The following is a 16,039-nucleotide window of genomic DNA, read 5'->3' on the forward strand; positions in this document are numbered from 1 at the left end:
CGAGTGTAATAGAACTGTTAGAACAACGCTGAGGTGTGGGAAAGCTGCAAGCGAGTATAAAAGTATCAATGGAGGATCCATGGCTGAGGTGCAAAACGACGCAGGACCAGGAAGTGCGTAGGACTAATAATGACTGCGTCCGTCAACACACCCCCTCAACAAGCCACTAGCTGGAGCCTAGGCAGGTGTTTCTTGAAAAGAGGGTAAGGAAGGAAGAGCTCTCATAAAGATATCAGCGGTATTTCGATACGATGGAAGCCATTAATTTATGTAAGTAAAAATGTGCCCTTCTCAATAGTGTTTGAAAATCCGGTCTCCGCCATCTTGTAAGTGTACGCAATCTAAACTATCAAATCACACTTTTTTTGTCGAGCACACACGTACGCTGGTTAGGTTCAATAAATTTGACGTTTTGATCATCGGGAACGTCTGCTTGGCTCGATCGGACGTGATTTTGGCGTGTAATAACCCAGCGAAAAACAAACCAGACTCAGTTGTCGAGCGGAGCCTAAAGACTTTTCACCCACTCTAGAGTCTATATGACTTAAAATTCACAATTCCAAAAACAACCTGATACGTCTGGGCACTGGTAGGTGTCTGGTGCAAATACGACAGCTAGCAACACTGAACCACATTATCATGGCTTTTAAATGTGCTCACGCTAGGCTTGTTTGTCGTAACTTCTTAGGTCTGAGGGTGATTCCACCGCCCATCGGGAGATGCAGGTTTGACTGTCACTGTCCTAACTTCATCATGACTCAAAAGGGCTCCCAAACTTGTTGCCCCGTGTCCATCATACCCGAAAACTTGTTTCGAAAACAAGTGACAAGGAGATGAAAGCTACCCTTCTGATCCAACGTTGATGAGTGACTATGCCCTCAAGTGTCATTTCGCCCACGTGTATTTCCTTTCAGGCTAGCGGGGTGGGCACTTTGGAGGATATATCACCGTGGGTATGCACGCTATTGAATCTTGTGCTGTGTTTCGGTCCGCCAGTGAGCAGCGATCAAGATGCATCTCTGCCAGGTTGCGACTGATTCAGCGCATACGTGGCTTGCCATTGACACGTACGTGTTTCTCCTCAAACTTCTCAATTTCTGAACTGTTTTGAACTTTTTGCTCACAGCCTTGGTCCGTGCCACTGACCGTGGGTTGGCTGGTCCTCGGACATTCCGTTTTTTTTTCCTGTGATGCGCTACTTGTGCCATGAGATTCGAAAAGAGTCACCCTTTTGCAGGTCCCGACTACTGTTCTCACAAAATAAGTTGGTATGAGAGTGGGTATTTTGCTCGCATCATAGCACACCTTATGTAACCGGCGAGTTTAAAACACTGCGTTCGGTATGGCGGGTGCTGTCAAGATACATCGAAACTTTTCAGCGTTTTCTTCAGGTCTGGGTCCTGGGAGTCCAGGAGTCCATCTCCGTGGCAAGTACAGTACCTGCATTCCCGATTCCTGACTTCAGTTCATGTGGCTTAGCCATATATGTGATCGGTGACTGTATTGGATGCCATGACAATTTGTATTGTTTGCTGTGGAATTTACACCTTGCATAATGTCAGAAAGTCAGCGCCATACGTCCGTTCCGTTTTCAAATTCATGCATTATCATGTGGATAACAAAGCTGGGCTGGCCTTCCACTACTCCAATAAATCATGCTACAACTCCCTGACCAACGCGTTTCTGGCAACACGCAGCTCGTTCTCGGTGCTATGACTTGCATTTGGGCTATAGGAGTGATTGTGCGTGCTTACCGTCATAAATCCCACCTTCCTCCGTCTCCTCCCACTTGGTGACTTCTGGGACACTTCCTACCCCCTTACGGGTGAAGTTTTGTATTGGCCTCTTCGTTTTTGTAATCTATTTTTACCTCATTGCTGATCAGCACATGTCTCACTGTAGCACGGTGGATTGACGAATATGGCCCTGTGGTTACTATTCGCTCAGGATTCCGGACCATCGTGATTATCGGCTGATACAAAGTTAGCCCCTTCATGATACGCGATTATCTCCAGACTCAACACTCCGTTGCAGGCTGCGGTGGATATAATGGAGAAGCAGGGTGGAAAGCTAGCTGATCGTCCTCGCCTTGCTGCTGCAGAAATTCTTACACGTGGACTAAGCATTGGTTTGTCACACACTGGGGACAGGTTCCGTTGGATGCGTAGGTGCGTAGCCGCGATACTGTAAAGGCTCAAACAGCCCTCATCTTACTTTCGATGCGGTGCAGAGCACTCCATACGCATCTCCAGCCTAATTCAGCTGAATCGTATCAGCCTCTGCAGATGTCACAAGCGAAAACTGTGATCCTCAACATTCTTGACGATCCACGCAACTTTCAGCACCATGTAGCAACGTAAGCAGTTCCTACGTGCGGCGCCGGAGTCTGATAGTATGTTGCTTACGGGTTTTTGAAGTTATGCCGTAACGACGATCATGGAAATTGCATATGGGAAAACTACGCCCACGTCTGCAACTGGCCCCGAAGTCAGAGAAGCTCGCCAGCTCCTTAGTAGATTTAGGACAATCCTGCGCCACAGTCATTACTTGGTGGACTCGGTACCATGGCTCAAATACATTCCTTGGTATGTGCCAGAATTAAAAGACGAATTCAAGAGGACCAGGCGACTCTACACAGACCAGCTGAACCGTGTGAAACTGCACATGGTACGCATTGCCTTGCCTAGTATCTTCACATGATGTCTGAATAATTCCACAGCAGAATGATGAGGACATCAGTCCTTCCTTTTCAAAATATATTCTAGAAAATGGGTCTCTCTATGACTTGACAGAGACTGAAATGGTGTATCTTGCTGGCACCTTTTTTGGAGCTGGAAATGAAACGGTGAGGCGTCTTTATTTTTTTACAGACATTATACACTAAGATGGGTGCCAGACTGCTGCGGGGATATGCACAGTGCTAATGGCAGCCGCACATTTTCCTGAAGAGCAGGCTAAAGCTCAGGCCAAGCTTGATGCAGTCATTGGAAGGGAGCGAGGTAGTTCCATTGCAGTTCTGACTTCTGTCAATTCATTCATTTTTTTTTGCCGAAGCACCGACCTTTGCCGACAAACCATCCCTTCCTTGTTTGGAGGCCTTCATTTCTGAGGCTTTGAGATGGAGACCGTTGGTTATCTAAGCCGGCTGAGGAACGAGGCCGGCACAGATTTTAGTCTACACACAAGTTAGCAAGGTGGCGCAGCGTTTCTTGCTCCTGCCCACCTCGCAGCATTGCCTGTTCCGAGTTTCAGCTACTATCATTCCTGCGCAGTATGCCCTGAGGAAGCTAAAGGCCGGAGATTATTGTGAACTCCATTACTTCACCAACAGAGGTCTTGAAGAGGCCAAAGTGTCCATACTCTTAGCAGAACCAGATGCATTAGTAATGTTACCAGCTGCAGATGGGCTACATTCCTGGGTCCCAGCTGCAGTGGTCAAGGATCTGAAAGCACCCCCCCATTGTCAGAGATGAGAACCTCTCCTGGGAGGATTTCAACGAGGCGATACCTTGCATGATTGCGTCAATGAAGATGCACAATTGGCCAGAGGACCGAGTCAGCATGCATATTCAATTCTGGGTGGCTGTCATATACCATATACCCAGGTACAGATCCGAAGATCCAGATCTCAGATCCGATCCAGATCCGATGGACATATCCGTCGTCTGGTCCACAGATCCAATCTGATTCTTACTTCATGTCCTGTTCATATAACTCTAACTATCATTCATCTCCTTTTGGTATTCCTGTACACTGGTATACCGGTTATCCTTTACTTCCGCTATGCTTACTGATCCGCTACACTTACTGATCTGCTTTAACTTATACTTCATTCCCGGTTCATGATTTGTGATCCATCCAACTTACCAATACGCTGTGCACATACTTTGCTTATACTTTGTACATAGCCTCGTGCCTTTGCTTATTGATCATTCCGTTAGTTATCCGTAGTATATAAACCCTTGTACATGCGCTGTAGTAGATCAGTTCGAATATCATCTTAGATTGCACTCATTCCGTCTGGACTCTAAGTCCTTCCGTTATCTGTCTGGACTTGAGTACGATACTCTTGTCTACTCTGAGACTTAGGATTGATTCCTATAGTCTATATATCCACCTCTGTCTTCAGACAGTCCTCACCCGTTAGTTTCTAGTTCGGATCCGATCTGGATTAGCTGTTACTCTACATGTCCGATATCCAGAAGCCTTAACAGATCTGTTACGATACTTATCCATCTCACTAGACACAATACTCTAGCACTCTGAAATAAGGGGCAAGACTCGAGAAAGGGGCACAGTGCATGAGCTGAGGCCAAAGCCCTTCGGATCTGATACCTCTTGAGTACGGTCTTAACAGTTGAATGCGCCGCCACACAGACATGGGATAAGTGGTTTGAAACCTTCTCCAAGCGCATATGCAAGGGGCTATGGACCAAAGATGGAAAGCAAATCTGCACAGGTTGGCAACGAGACAAAGGCTGCACCACTCCTAAGCATGACGCACACCACATATGCTCAGGATGTGGAGCAGCCACCCACGGCGCTCAAAAGTGTCCTAGAGCTCAGAAAATTGAATCCACTGACGCCATATAGAGTAGACACTTGGAGACGAGAACTTCAAAGAGCCAGTTTACTTGAACGCTTTGCTACAATACCAGACTGTCTCCTTTCAGGTTTCAAAATAGACTTTCCTTCTATCAGAATTGTACAAACACCTCCGAATAGAGATTCAATTTCTGAATATGCAAATGAATTTGATAATATCATTCAGAAGGAACTACACAAAGGCAGGTACATAGGACCTTTTCTGGCCAACACCCTAGAGAACTTAATAGGACCATACCAATCCTTGCCTTTATCATTCATCCTGAAGCTGGGCAAACCAGGAAAATTCAGAATCATTCAGAATTTCTCATACCCGCATGCACCTAACAACTCCTTCCCAAGCCCATCAATTAATTCCTCCATCGAGACGAACAATTTTCCAACCACATGGGGAAAATTCTCGATCATTTACCAAATAATAGCAAACCTCCCTCCTGGTTCAGAAGCAGCGACCAGAGACGTTGTGGAGGGCCTATAGAACGGTGCCCTTACACCCGTCACAGTGGCCTGTGGGCATAGTATGAATCTTGGACTCCCAGTTCTGCATAGACACCTGCATAGTGTTTGGGGCAGCCCCGTCGGCAGGAGTCTACGGACATGTTGCAGATGCAGGAGCCGAGATCTTCCGACACAACGGTATCGGCCCTCTAGACAAATGGGTAGACAATTACATTTTCTTCAGGGTCAAGCTTGAATTTCTTGATCAATACAACAAATTCAGGAAAGACTGGAACCAATCTTACACTTTGGAAGGTATGCATCAAACAGGAGGTCGCCTTTGGTTCAGTGATATCTGCCCAGACACTGGGAAGCTTGAAGAACTAAGCAAAGACTGCTCAAAGCCGCTTCAGAACTTTTCGGAACACTCGACCAGATCAGACCATGACAAATGTTTCAGTAGCAGCCTACAAGACATAGATTCTCTGTCAGAAGAGCTAGGTATAATTTGGGAACCTCTAAAAGACCAACCTTTCCAAACATCCACGATACACCTAGATTTCAAATGGGACATCGAAAACAGATCAGTATCCTTGAACTTGACAAAAATTGACAAATATCTGGCAGCAATACACAAATGGCGTAAGAGATGGTCCCACGTCCTGCGGGACATCCAAGAACTTTACGGAAAGCTTTTACACGCTTGCGAAGTGGTACCTCGAGGCAGAGCGTACCTAACCAGCCTTGAGGGAATGCTCCCAGAAGGCATTAGCAGTCCAAGGCTCGTGAATATACCAAACAAATTTCTTGCCATTGAACTTTGAAAGCTGTTGGGCATTGAAAACAAAATGTGCACCAACTTCAGGATCCTGAAGCAAGTCCACAGCCCAGTCCCATAGCGAGTGATGAAAAAAACGGAAAGGTCTGATCAACACCTTGGAAGGGCACAATGACCTCTTCCTTCGTAAACTATAATATGTGATTCAAAGTAAGGATATATTCTACACTCAAAGTGATTGGATACAAATGGGAGTCAATTTGAACGAGGCTGCATCCCATGTGTCTCACATGTCTTTACAATTCTGAAGCGTAAACAACTCGCATCTACTGCGATGAATAAGTCTGATGAACCGGTCTGTCTGCTCATGAGTTAGCGCAGCCTCATGAGCAAGTTCGGCCACTTCAAAGTCAATATGAGTGCGAAATGGACACCAGGGCTCAGGATCAACTTTCGGAGGTGCTGCTGGAGCACCAGGGCCACATCTATAATCCTCGAAGTGGTAGACTTGTGTAGGGCACCCGCTGTTGGGGTGATACTGGACTTGGATATCATCAACTTTGAATTGAGATACAGATGATCTAAAATACAGATGAAAGGTGCAAACTCAGACGCACAGAAAAATTGTTGAGACATACCAGGTTCAAATGTCTGTCCTATATCAGTATCATCTGGATGATGTATTGGACCACTGAAGTCGATATCAATGTCCTGCGAATGATCGAGGACAGCTTATCAATTATGGCCAATTCAGAATGGATTAGGATCAGTGATTTGACAGGTTGTGAGACAATCACGACTCACTAAAAGCAGATGGTCGTGCGCCAACAAAAATGCTACCTTGCTGCATATGTCCTCTCTCTACAATGTGTCGACATTTAGTATTTTAGTGTGAAGCGAAACAATGAACATAATACCTTGTCAAATAAGCCTCGCAAGCTCAATGTCCTCTCTTCTTTGTTTGTATCACTTCCAGCAAGCATTCTCGTGTGTTCAGAATCCTTAACGACGGCATTGTGTGTTACAATACAAACATGTCCAGAGTGTGGGGTCAGGAGGCATTGAGATCGGTTTTGATTCAGCAGCAAGTCCAAGACACCTGGTAAACATCTTATTCATTTAAATTATCTTATTAGGCCTATTGAAAATGGGGGGAGACTCACCTTTTCCGAGTCTTCACAGAGTCTGATGGAGAAATGCTGGATTCAGACAGCAGAAAATTGAGTGTCTGATAAGCTCTGAGGGTCTGGATATTTGGTCTAATATTAATACTAAGAATCAGTCTAATAAGACTCAATGACTGTAATAACGCACCTTGTAGACTATTATAATTGCGCAATTTGACAGTCAAATCTGTCTGAGGTGTTGTTGTGTCAAAAAGTAGGGTTGAGGGAGCTGAAAGGATGGTGGTAGGAAGCAACACTGCGACGTGATTCATTTGACAGATAATACATAATTGAATCTGATGTATCATTACTAATGATAGGCACATATGATGTTGGAACTTGGTATCAATAATATGACTCACTTTCAATGTCCCAACTTCGGTGTGAATATTCCTACTGGGTACCAATAATAGAACTCAGGTGCGAAGATCTCAACTCGGTATCAATACGGTTGGAACCGAGTCTCAGAGGTACGTGATTGCAACTGACTTACGAAATTTCCAACATAATTACAATAAGCAGCAAGTGATGGTGAGCTCTTCTTCGAAAAATTGGTTACATAACTTTCCAAAGGGTCACACTGCACTTTGAGGGTTAATAATGGGTGGGGTTTGTGTGGGGAAAATGTCAAATAACAGTCGCATTTTTGAGAAATAACCATAAGATAAATGCGCAACCACTATTCCATGTTTTGTCCAAGTAAAAGTGTCGTAAACACCAGATAAAGCCATTGGTTTTCCTTGAATAATGACCATTGGTTATTTGCCTCGATTTAGACATAGGATTCGCCATTATTCATATTAGTGTTGCCACAGCTTTGGCTAGCGCTGGCTAAAGCCGGCTGTAATTCTCAGGCTTGAGTGAAACTCAAAAGTCACGCTACTTACATAATCACAAACTCGGTCCGGCTTATACAGCTATGGCAAGCAGCTGCGAGCTTGCTCAAGCGCTCAAGCCTGTGTAGATAATTTTAGTGTAATTTAAATTTAGAAATGACATTAAATTTAGAAATGTTACATCTCACTATCGATCAATTATCGACAATCCATGTAAACAACTGTAGTCCCCAAGAGCCTTCATATACAACAAGAATGGGACCCCAATCTGCGGTAAGTCGCACCTTTGTGACATTTTCACGTGTGCTAATGCACATATCAGGACTGTATCACCGTTACCAAAGCAAGGCAGGTAGCTGCAGAGTCATTGAGGGTGGCGAGGGGTGCACAAGGACGAGAGCAGGAGGTGACTGTGGTGTATGAGTCAGGGCGCACATCCAAGTTGCAGATCAACTTGGCGAGAGCGCTCGGATTCAGGCTCCAAGACAACAACAAGTGAGTGCATCAGTGTGCGGGAGATCCTAAAGAGGACTGAGATTGCAGTCAGTAGCAATCAAACTCATGCAGACGCCAACAACAACTCACTGATTCAATCGAACGCGCCTGCTGCATTGAGAGACGCGAGGAACAGATAGTTTTACAAGTCCCGTAGTCGTAGATCATGTTCCTGGGCTCTTTTGGCAATGTTGAGGCTTGTTACATTCATGCAGTGATGAGATGGCTCACAGCAGCTCTCAATCTGTGTCCAGAATTGCAACATAGTTCGAGGTGTAGGTTGTAACTTCCTGTCTGTGGAGGAAGCTACGCGAATGCTCAATACGACATGAAACAAAATGAGAAATTTAACGAATAAGAACATACTTACTGAGAGGCTCATATCAGTGTGACAATCATATTTCCGCTGGGCTTGTATGAAGCCACTATGCAATTTGCATCCATACCCCATGTTATCCAACTCACCCCTAGTCATCCCTGATTCAACCCGATGATCAGACCCGCTCAGATACCCTGTGGACTCGTCCTACCTATGTCCAGTCCAGTCGCACTTTACCCCACTAGGTGCGCAGTCATTTATTTCCTTATTACTGATGTGGTAGACAGCGCTATTACATGTATTCCCACTGGCCGCAGCACCTCATGGCCTTTTACATATTTCGTCGGACCCAATGATGCGCTACTACTTTCACCTACAGTACTCCGGACTTTCACGTAGCTAGTTAAATAGGACTCAGTAGGAGATCGCACTTTAGCACTCTGTACCAGGGAGAAATTCCCTGATACTGGTCACCCTACCTAGTCCCTATCCCCTATACCTGCTGAATTTATCTGATTTCCTCTCATTACGATCTGAACCTCAGTCCCTCACTATCCCTAAACATTCCCTTGTGTTTCCGATCCTAACCTCGCACCTTTCCTTGCCTTTCCCTTGCTTTCCCGTCCTCCCTGATCCCCAAAATGTTGGGCTTGATAGACCCTACATCAGACTCAGTCTTTTCCCTTTGGACTCGTACTTTCTACCTTCGGGTTCTGTTCCTTGCATAGTACTGACATATTCTGACTTAACTAGACAGCAGGCCCCTTTAGGGTCAAATGCTCTTGCTTGCAAGTGAAGCAGCTAGGCAGAGCTAAGACCTCATATACTGGCTAAGTACTTTTACAGGTATCTAGTCAAGTTGTGATTTCCACATCAGCAATGAAGATACAAATGACATGTGCAAGGAAACACACTTGAAGATGCCATCATGGCCTCATGAAGTGCAATAGCCTGATCCAAGTCTTCAGCACTGCCTCGGTGAGCAAAGTGGGTGGAGAGTTGAATTTTTGCACCGACAGGGTCCAAACGACGCTGTTCAGCAACATGCAATGATGTCTTGGCAGGCGTATTACCCCCATATGATGAAATTGGCATCCTGTTACTGGTGCCTGCAGGGGGGATAGATGCCAATTGCGATAATAGCTGTGGAACCTGAGAGAAAGGTTCATAGTCAGTGATAGTCTTCCATGGAAAATCTCGAAAAAAAGCGATGAAACCAGGTCGCGACTGTGAACATGGCAGAAGTAGGCCTGCGGAATAAAACATGCATGAAAAGAATATCGATAGGCATGAATTGACAAGGGCTAACAGTCCAAGGGAAGAACCGAGACGGAACAAAAATTCGACGCCCCTAGATCGATCATACAACTCCTTTGCGACCGTGTAGGATGATGTGACGACACTTGGGATCTGCTGAAGAGCTGATAACAGAAATACCCACTGAGATTGCATGCATATGGTGGTGTCCCTCAGAGGCTGAGGAAGAGACATTTACATCCAGTGTCCATTGTTGGATTGGCGTACTGGTCTCTAGACGTCAACTCAATACACATGAGCAAGGGTGTGGGGTAAGAGTATCGCTTGACAGCATCCGTGATCTAAAGGGGGATGGTGAGCAGAGTACGATAGTAATGACGTGACACAACGTGCCTTGATATCAACTAAGTGCTTGAAAAGATCTGTCTGACCGAGAAGATAGTAAGAGTATCGCTTGACAGCATCTGCCTCCTCGTAATTGCGTGTACTCACCTTGGCTTTGTCCATTTCTTGTTGTTTGTCATGGAGTTGGCTCTCTTCTGCCTGTAGAGAGGCAGCAAAAGAAGTGAAAGTGCAAGTTTGCTGAATTTTTGCCAGTTTTGATGGTGATGAGCTGCCGGCGACGGGGCTCTTATTGAATGCATAATTAGTTAGAACCGGCAGCCTGGGGCCTAGAATGTCAGTGTTGCAGAGAATGAGCTTGGTGAAAACACCATCCATAGCCTCAACAGTCCGCCCTGAAACTCATAACACATTGACATCAGGGATGGTTGGGACTGGGTTGGGCATAGTGCACACTGTCAGCTGTTCACTGTGCGGCTGGTAAGAAACAAATAAAGCATTGAAATGAAAATCAGCACAACAAAGAGCAAGAAAGTGCAAGCAAAGGCAAGAGGCGAAACAGTAGATAGCAGAGAAAGAAAAGTCAGATAAGAAGTAAGTGTCACTTGTCGTAGATGATAGCAGTGTCCTCAATATTGTCACACTCCTCCTCTGCAATGGCTCTGAGAAGAGCGTCATTTGTGCTGTCAGTAGATGTCAAAAGCTCGTTAGAGCCTCTGTCATATACCACCCCATGTTCCATGTCCCATTAAGAGGCTGCCCAACCTTTCGTAAAATTAAGCCGGTCTTTCTTCAGGAAAAACTTAACCATCTTCAATGCTTCCATCAAAATGGGGCTGAGGCGATTCCTTTTTTCGTATGGGTTTTGCTACTTGATGAAAATACCCGCTCGCACGGCACTGCAGAGGCTTGTACTGGGGCATAGTCCATGGCAATTGAATATATGGTTGGGAACATAGACTGCGAAGCCTAGTAAACAGCTTGTAGTTAATGACAAAGGGTGACTTGAAGAGGTTGCGAACTCACATTCCAAAACACAAGTATATCTGTTCCACGAGGACTAAGTGTAGCCGTGGTGTATGCTGCAAACTCCTGATCTACCGTTTGATCACTCTCGTGGTGATGTGGCACATGTGCATGTGCTGCGGGAAGTCCATAGCAATGTGAGCCTAGTGTGTGTGGCAGCGGTCATGGAACCACTACAGGTTGAGAATGCACAGGTATAGAGTTTTCCGCTCGCTTGCTATGCATCTGAAGAACAAATCAATCCAATGTCGTGCTTTATTTTACTACAGAGACATACCAGCTTCAAGATAAACTCCTTGGCATCCTTGACATGGTCAGCCTCCCATAGACTGCCCATCCAAGACATCCGCATCACAGGATCAATGACTATAAAAGTAATTATGAGATCAATATTCATTAAAACAAAACACGGGACTGACACATAGCGACAGCATAAGCATGTGTCGCACCCATCCGGTCGGTGTATTTGCTTGCCCAGAGTAAGGCTATGTCGATGATAGGCTTACAGTGAGCGACATGCAGGCCAATAGACTCCCAGCCGTTGATCAACTCTTCAGAAGTTGGAACAGCACAGCTCAGCAAGGGAGTGCTTTCGCTGGAGAGTTTTTGCCGGGCAGTGTGGGGTGCCTGGTATGAAATGATAAGTTGGATCACAAGCTTCAAATGCATCAGTACTTACCTCCAAGATCACTTCCAGGTCCTGGAGAAACTGCCAATCCATCTCGCTCAATCTTTTCTCAGATATGTTGTGTTGAGGCCAAGCATCAAAAAAGGCGGTTACTGCCTGGGTGGGCCAGTATTAGTCCAAAAGGTATGTTTAATGATGTGGCATCTTACCTGCTGCAGTGTCTGCAAACGGTTGATCATAACATAGACCAAATCCCATCTAGTGGGCTCATTGAGAAGGAGTTCTACGACTGGGAGCTGTATAAGGTCACCACTGTCATCTCAAAACCACCCATCCTCATTACCCCTAAGGATGCACTCGCGAAACCTGTCGCGCCGCTGGTTTGATGCGCAGATCAATTGCACAATATTCCTGGCGCACTCAAGAGGCTTAGCTTGCACAGCCTGGACATAATCAACTTTCTTGATGATCCGGTCTTTGACTGTCCATGTATCGGCCACAGTGGAATAGTCAGCAGCGGTGTATTTGTTGATGATATGCTTCATGCATATGTTTATTATGTGCAGGAAACACGATATCCTGTGTTCAACAGGGTCAAAATCAATCCCACGTTGCCCAAGTAGGTTGGAAAGCTCCTGCATTGCGGTTTGATTGTTGCCCGCATTATCAAGAGTAAAATGCCCAGTCTGAACAGTGTCAGAGCATGCAACATAATACAAACAAGTACTAACCTTGACTGCAGTGTCTGCACAATTGAGGAGATAGAAAATCATAGAACCAAGACTGTGTCCATCATGGCTTCCTGGAATATGGTGGAAAGCAAGGAGGGCCATCTTTAACATGAGCATTGAATCTTCATTGGCCTTGGCAATCCAATGAGCCATAAGGGCCATGAACGGCTGGAGCTTTTGATCCGACCACAGGTCAGATGTGAAGCAGACTTTTCCCTGTACATGCTAAAAGGAATAAGATACTTCATAGCACACTTGGCAGCTATGCACTTACAGCAAGATCATTCTTCAACACCAGGAAGTATTCCTGCCATTGCTCAATTACCATTTTGCGAGCCTTCATGCGGTGAAATAGGCCGGTCTCGCCAATTTCTGGGTGCAGGAGATGGATGAGGCGCCGGAATTCAGGGCACTCAATCATATTTATTGCCTGGGGGCAATTATTAATGGTGGCTGTAGGCACGAACTGCTACTCACCTGATCATCAGCAACAATAAACTTGACAATTTGATGATGCATTTCGTCAAGTGTGAAGTCTGGAATTTGATCTTCTGGAGAGCAGGTTCCTACCAGCAAAGCACTAGATCCCTTGTTAGGGGGGGGACCAAGTGATTGCATCGTGCAAGGCGATTTCTTGAGTTGTTCACAAATCATCTTCAGTGACCACCATTTGGCAAGGCGTTCATTTAGATCCTTTATCTGTATGCGCCAGCCAAAACACTTGGCCGCTTCCAGATAAAGTTCGGTGTGGTGAGTGAAAGCATGTGTACGGGGAGCTGAGCTGGATGTTGAGCCTGCGTATACCATGACCTTATGCGTTGTGTCAATTTCATGCAGTGTTCTGGTGAAGAGTATGAGAAACAATACAAGATTGCAGACGTGATACTTACTCGCAAGGGATGCAAGTTTTGCTCTTCATATCGGGATCAATCTGGTAGAAGTGATTGATATCAGTTGGCCCTTTAGGCTGCTTGAGGTTGCCAGTGGCTAAAGGGTCAGTGCAAACAGTGCTGGTGATGGTCTGGAGTGGGCTCAGATTAGAGCCTGCAGGCGCCATAGTGGCAGGTGCAGCAACATTTTCTGGTTCCTCTTCATCCCCTGAGACATTGTCAAGGTCAAAAACTTCACCCTCATCTGGACCAGCAGGAGCTGCATCACTGGTTCTGTACCTGACAGGAAGTTGACGCCAATGGGGGTGCTGAATAGTAGTGGCGTTTGCTGCAGCAGCAGGAGGAATAGCATTAGGGATGGTGGCTGGGATGCCAGTGGGGATAGCAGGGATAGCAGCAGAGGCAGCAGGGATATTAGTAGCAACAGGAGAAACACCAGCTGTCTGGGTCTTATTCTGCCCACATCGACGACCTCGCATTTGTAGTAGACTTGATGATAACTCAACAACAGAACCATCTGTCTTTATAAGAGTTCTGCCTGGGAAACCCCAGAAACTGTGTTGGGAAACCCCAGAAAATCCCCATGTATGCGAAGCACATCGCAGGTGACAATGTAGTGGAATAGGGCAGGGTATCAATGGAAGGTCACCCATACAGCATGTGATAGCCTGTAGGGTGATTATATGAATTATATGATATAAGAGAAGCAAATGGTAAAAGTGCAACGCACAAGTTTGGCACCTGTCGGATGACTGACAGGGTGTGGGTGTAGTTGGTCTTCTTCATCTGTTTTCCGTCAATAAAAGCTTGCAAAGCACTATGATTTGGTAGAGGTGAGGGCGGGTGGGGGGGATCTCACTCAGTGAAGGACATACCTAGAGACTAAAGTGAATTGGCTCCATGTGGCTTTCTAGATCACCATTAGATAGATAGTAGCTTGAGAAACGAACGGCTTACCTTCATCCTCAGGGTTTCAATTCCAAACCCAGATCGCAAGGCAGTAAAGTCATCTACCAAAAGGTTAGTGATACATTGGAAAAGGGTCCCCCATGCGGCCTTGCATGTAGGTGCAGATGACTACCACTCCTAGAATTTGATCACCGTGCAATACAGTTTTACAATCGATAAAACAACTATTATCTTGTACAAAAGTTGAATTGCTGAACCCTATCGCCTAGTGACGCAGCCTGTTTAAAAACAATTCAAAACTTCAATTGCGAATAACCATAAGTGCCAATGAGACCCTCACCTTGGCGATCATGTCTGATCAGCAGGAGCAAATGTGACAGCAAAATATATGGTGATTCTAAGTGATGATGAAGGTTTGGCACAAAGATTGATAGCTGCGCACTGCGCAGCATGCTGAAGGGAAAATAGACAGATTAGTAAGTGATTCACACTGAAGGCGGTGCACAAATACACGTGATCCATTGCAGTACACTAACATATTGCTAACATATGTAAGGATGAGACTTGGAACCAAATCGTGTGACTCTTATAATATATATGTACTGTAGTCTACAACAGCGACATTCAGTAACCAGTCAACATTTCCGCTGTGGAGTTGACGTAGCACACCATGAGGAGCCCATTGCGCAGTGAAGATGAGGAATCGTGAGTGGGTCTATACTGAAAAATATAAGATAAGTCGCCTGCAGTAGTCCTCGAACGCGAGTAGAAGTCGGCCCAAGAGGATCTTTACTGAGTCTTTTCCTCGAGTAAATGCGAGGGGATGCGCTGAATGAGTCAGCAAGGGAATCTGCGCAAAGCGTGGGTGCGAGACGCCTTGTAAACGCGAAACGCGCGTTAACGCGACGAAAGGCAAAAGCGCAATGTAGGCGGAACAAGCGCGCTATAGGGGGCAGTGAAGAGGCGGAAGTAGCGTGAAGGTCTCTCAAGATTTTCTCAAGAGAGCTTGTTGCAAAAGAATAGAGAGTCGCGCAGTGGTTGTGTTGCAAATGAATAGAAATTGATTCACAGTATACACTGATGCAGGATGATGGGATGTAGTGAGTAAGTAAGTAAGTGAAAAATCTATCAGAGTCCCCATGTCTAAGGTAAATGTTCCCAGGCGCTGAGCCGAAGCGGAAGCGAAGCGAAAAAGAGTTGTTGTGTTGTAGAATAAGGAAATATGTGTAAACAGACGAGGTATATAGCTAAAGTCAGTTGAAAAGATAAAGGGAGACGCACCAGCGGATCATAGAGGGACAGGACAGGACGTGCGGAGGACAGGCGACTTGGAAAAGCGACGCGAAGGTAAAGCGCGAAAGCGCGTGCAAAGGCGCCGTAGTAACGCGAAAGGCGCTATAGAGGCGCGCTATAGGCGCCAGATGCGTGGATGCGCGGATTAGGCGGAAGCGTCGCGTGTTTAGTGCGTTTAGAAGTCGCCTTGTCGTATATAGCGCGCGTTAGTGGAGACGAAGTGGAAATACGGCCTTTGTGAGGCTACTCGCAATGGAGTCCTACAGCGGGTGTAACCTTGTAGTTAAGTTAAACTTTGGTTCAAAGATATGGAACAAACAGGTTAC

The 16,039-nt window shown here is 45.8% G+C and overlaps 2 protein-coding genes across 2 annotated transcripts; one reads left to right on the top strand and one right to left on the bottom strand.

Moving 5' to 3' along the window:
• Positions 1 to 2,031: 2,031 nt before the first annotated feature.
• On the top strand, positions 2,032 to 3,134 carry DFJ58DRAFT_627515 (cytochrome P450; the record flags this gene model as incomplete). Its single annotated transcript, XM_041381139.1, has 6 exons — positions 2,032 to 2,168; positions 2,231 to 2,356; positions 2,418 to 2,667; positions 2,720 to 2,845; positions 2,897 to 2,999; positions 3,055 to 3,134. Coding segments are annotated over 6 exons (822 nt in total), but the record flags the coding sequence as incomplete, so codon positions are not given.
• Positions 3,135 to 5,777: 2,643 nt separating this feature from the next.
• DFJ58DRAFT_665554 (uncharacterized protein) lies at positions 5,778 to 6,377 on the bottom strand (the record flags this gene model as incomplete). Its single annotated transcript, XM_041382511.1, has 2 exons — positions 5,778 to 6,003; positions 6,112 to 6,377. Coding segments are annotated over 2 exons (492 nt in total), but the record flags the coding sequence as incomplete, so codon positions are not given.
• Positions 6,378 to 16,039: the final 9,662 nt, after the last annotated feature.

The sequence above is a fragment of the Suillus subalutaceus genome, assembly GCF_016647625.1.
Source record: "Suillus subalutaceus strain FC151 chromosome Unknown DFJ58scaffold_112, whole genome shotgun sequence".
Lineage (NCBI taxonomy): Eukaryota > Fungi > Basidiomycota > Agaricomycetes > Boletales > Suillaceae > Suillus > Suillus subalutaceus.